Source organism: Octodon degus, unplaced genomic scaffold (assembly GCF_000260255.1).
Source record: "Octodon degus isolate 3935 unplaced genomic scaffold, OctDeg1.0 scaffold00086, whole genome shotgun sequence".
Taxonomy (NCBI): Eukaryota; Metazoa; Chordata; class Mammalia; order Rodentia; family Octodontidae; genus Octodon; species Octodon degus.
In genome coordinates, this window is record NW_004524662.1 from 4,847,490 (window position 1) to 4,849,948 (window position 2,459).

Here is a 2,459-nt window from a genome sequence, read left to right on the forward strand (position 1 = left end):
CAATAAGAAGCCCCAGAATCCCAGGCCAGCCTGAGGTCATTTAATCAGGACAGTCATCCACTTCTAGGATGGGTCACTTCTGGAGGACACTGCTTCCAGCCTCGGTTACACTGCCTGCTCAGGATTCTGGCCAGGATTCCAGTGAGGACACAGCCTACCTTCCCTCTGGGACAAGAGTGGCATCAGCCATATAGCAGGAGTGCTCAGATGACAGCTTTGAGGCTCTAGGATCCATGGCCCAGGAATGTGGTTAGAGACAGAAGGTTGACCTGAACATCGTCTCAAGCGCAAGATCAAACACTGGCACAGGCACATATGACCCAAAGCACCTGAAGTACAGAGCACAGTGCAGCCCAACTTGCCTACCCCTAACCTCCTTTCTGGGCTCTGCAGTGAGCTGGGGCCACAGCCTCAGCACTCAGCTCTGCCAGGCAACCACACTGACAGCCCCTGAGCCAGGCTGCGTGTCTCTGCCTGCTGGACACACAGGAGAGGACAGAACTCCAAGGGTCCTTGACCACCTATCTGGTCCTATAAATGCTTTGGAGGAAGGGAAGGGAGAGGAATTTGGGCATAGAGTCCTGCTCAGGGGCTGGCCTGGGGCTCCATAGTGCACAGAGAATGGGGGAGGGGAACATTCTTTCTTTGTCTCTTTCTTTCTCCTCTGAGACAGGATCTCTGCAAGTATTTAGGCTGCCCTTGAGCTCTCTGCTCAGCACAGGCTGGCCTTGAGTTTTGGTAACCCTCGTGCACCAGCCTGCAAACTTCTGGAACTGCAGGCTCATGCCACCATCTTCCACTATGCCCAGCACATTCTTTGCTATCTGCAGGTATGGGAAGGGGCCTGGCCACACAACCCACATGGAGGACAGAGTCAGAGATGTCGTCTTGTCAGGACCTGAGCTTCTGACTGACAGAGCCATTTGAATGCACAGAAGAGGCACAGTGAGCACCAACTGGGAGACCTCATGCCTGAAGGACCTTGGTGTCCTGGGAATGTCCCCCATGTCCCCTGCCCTCTTCCCTTCTCTCCAGCTTGCACAATTGTAGACAGAGGGGAAAGAGCACACATGTTGTGACGTGTTTCTCAAGGGTGGAAACACTCACCTGCCCTATAATTGACTCCTCTTCGGTTGGATCTCAGCCTTCGCTTCCCTCCTGCAGCCCCTGCCGGCTCAGCCCTGCTCTGAAGCCATGGGCCTGGGTCTCCTGTTTCTGTTCCTCACCCTGCTAGGAACCATGAAGACACAAGACCAGGATTATAACCGGACTGCTCAGCTAGCCGCAACTCTGAAGAAGATTGTCCTGCACAGAAACTTTCAGCATGAGAAGGTAAATACTCCAGGGCTGGGTCTCTGCGGAACTGAGCACAGGCCAGTGGTAGCAGGGGGAGGAGAGGTAGGCAGACTTAGGGGCAAGGAAAGAAGGAAGTGCAGAGGGGGCACGTGGGACCCAGGTCATGAGAGTGGAGACATCATCAGTCCCTCATCACAGAAAAGAAAACTGAGACTGGGCAACACACACCAGCCTCGTGTGCTGGGCCGCCTCATCCCTTACAAATCAGTGCTGAGCTTTTTTTTCTGTTATCTTAGAGTCTGGGAAGGCCTGACAGGAACAGGACTTCTAAAAGGCAAATATGTCTGGCAGACTGTGGTACAAGGCCAATTTTGCTGGCTATAAACAAGGTCTCCAGAACTAGAGAGAAGACAACACCTTTTAAAATTGAAGGTGGTGGAGCCGGGTAGATGGCACAGTGGAATAAGCACTTCCATGTCAAGTGCAAGGGCCTGAGTTCAATTCCCAGTTCTGCCAAAAAAAAAAAATTGAAGAGTGCCACCGAGCCCGAGCCCGAGCCCGAGCCACCGCCGCAGTCACAGCGCGGGCACTATGGCATCTGGAGTTACAGTGAATGATGAAGTCATCAAAGTTTTTAATGATATGAAAGGCTCCTGAAAGTGCACCATTAAAAAGCAAGATGATTTATGCTAGCTCTAAAGATGCCATTAAAAAGAAATTTACAGGAATTAAACATGAGTGGCAAGTAAATGGCTTGGATGATATTAAGGACCGTTCAACACTTGGAGAGAAACTGGGAGGCAATGTAGTAGTTTCACTGGAAGGGAAACCCTTATAAAAATGACAGTCAAGTGCCATCTGGATCTTAAGGGGCTTTCATTGTTCCAGCTCAGTCCATTGGAATAGTATTAGAGTTTGTTTGTTTGTTTTTTTCCCTTTCCACTGGACTCTTTCAACATAATGGATGAAGGAGATACCATTCATTTAAGCAGCTTGTCAGTGATTGCCATTAGACTGTTTAACATGGTTACTTTTATGTATAGCCCGAGGAATGCCTTCCCATCTTTAGCCAAAACTACTGGTTACATGCCTCGCTTGCTGCAAGCACTACAATGAATGTGATTATCAATGTGAATAGCTTAGAATACTGTAGAGGATAAGCT

At 50.0% G+C, this 2,459-nt stretch overlaps 1 protein-coding gene across 1 annotated transcript in view; it reads left to right on the forward strand.

Annotated features, from left to right (window-relative positions):
* Cfl2 (cofilin 2) overlaps positions 1-2,235 on the forward strand; it is a 3,256-nt gene extending 1,021 nt beyond the window's left edge. The window contains exon 3 of the mRNA XM_004637093.3: positions 1,946-2,235. Within this exon, the coding sequence (XP_004637150.1) occupies positions 1,946-2,134 (189 nt within the window). The 3' untranslated portion in view covers positions 2,135-2,235. The remainder of the gene's footprint in view (positions 1-1,945) is intronic.
* The last annotated feature ends 224 nt before the right edge of the window (positions 2,236-2,459 follow it).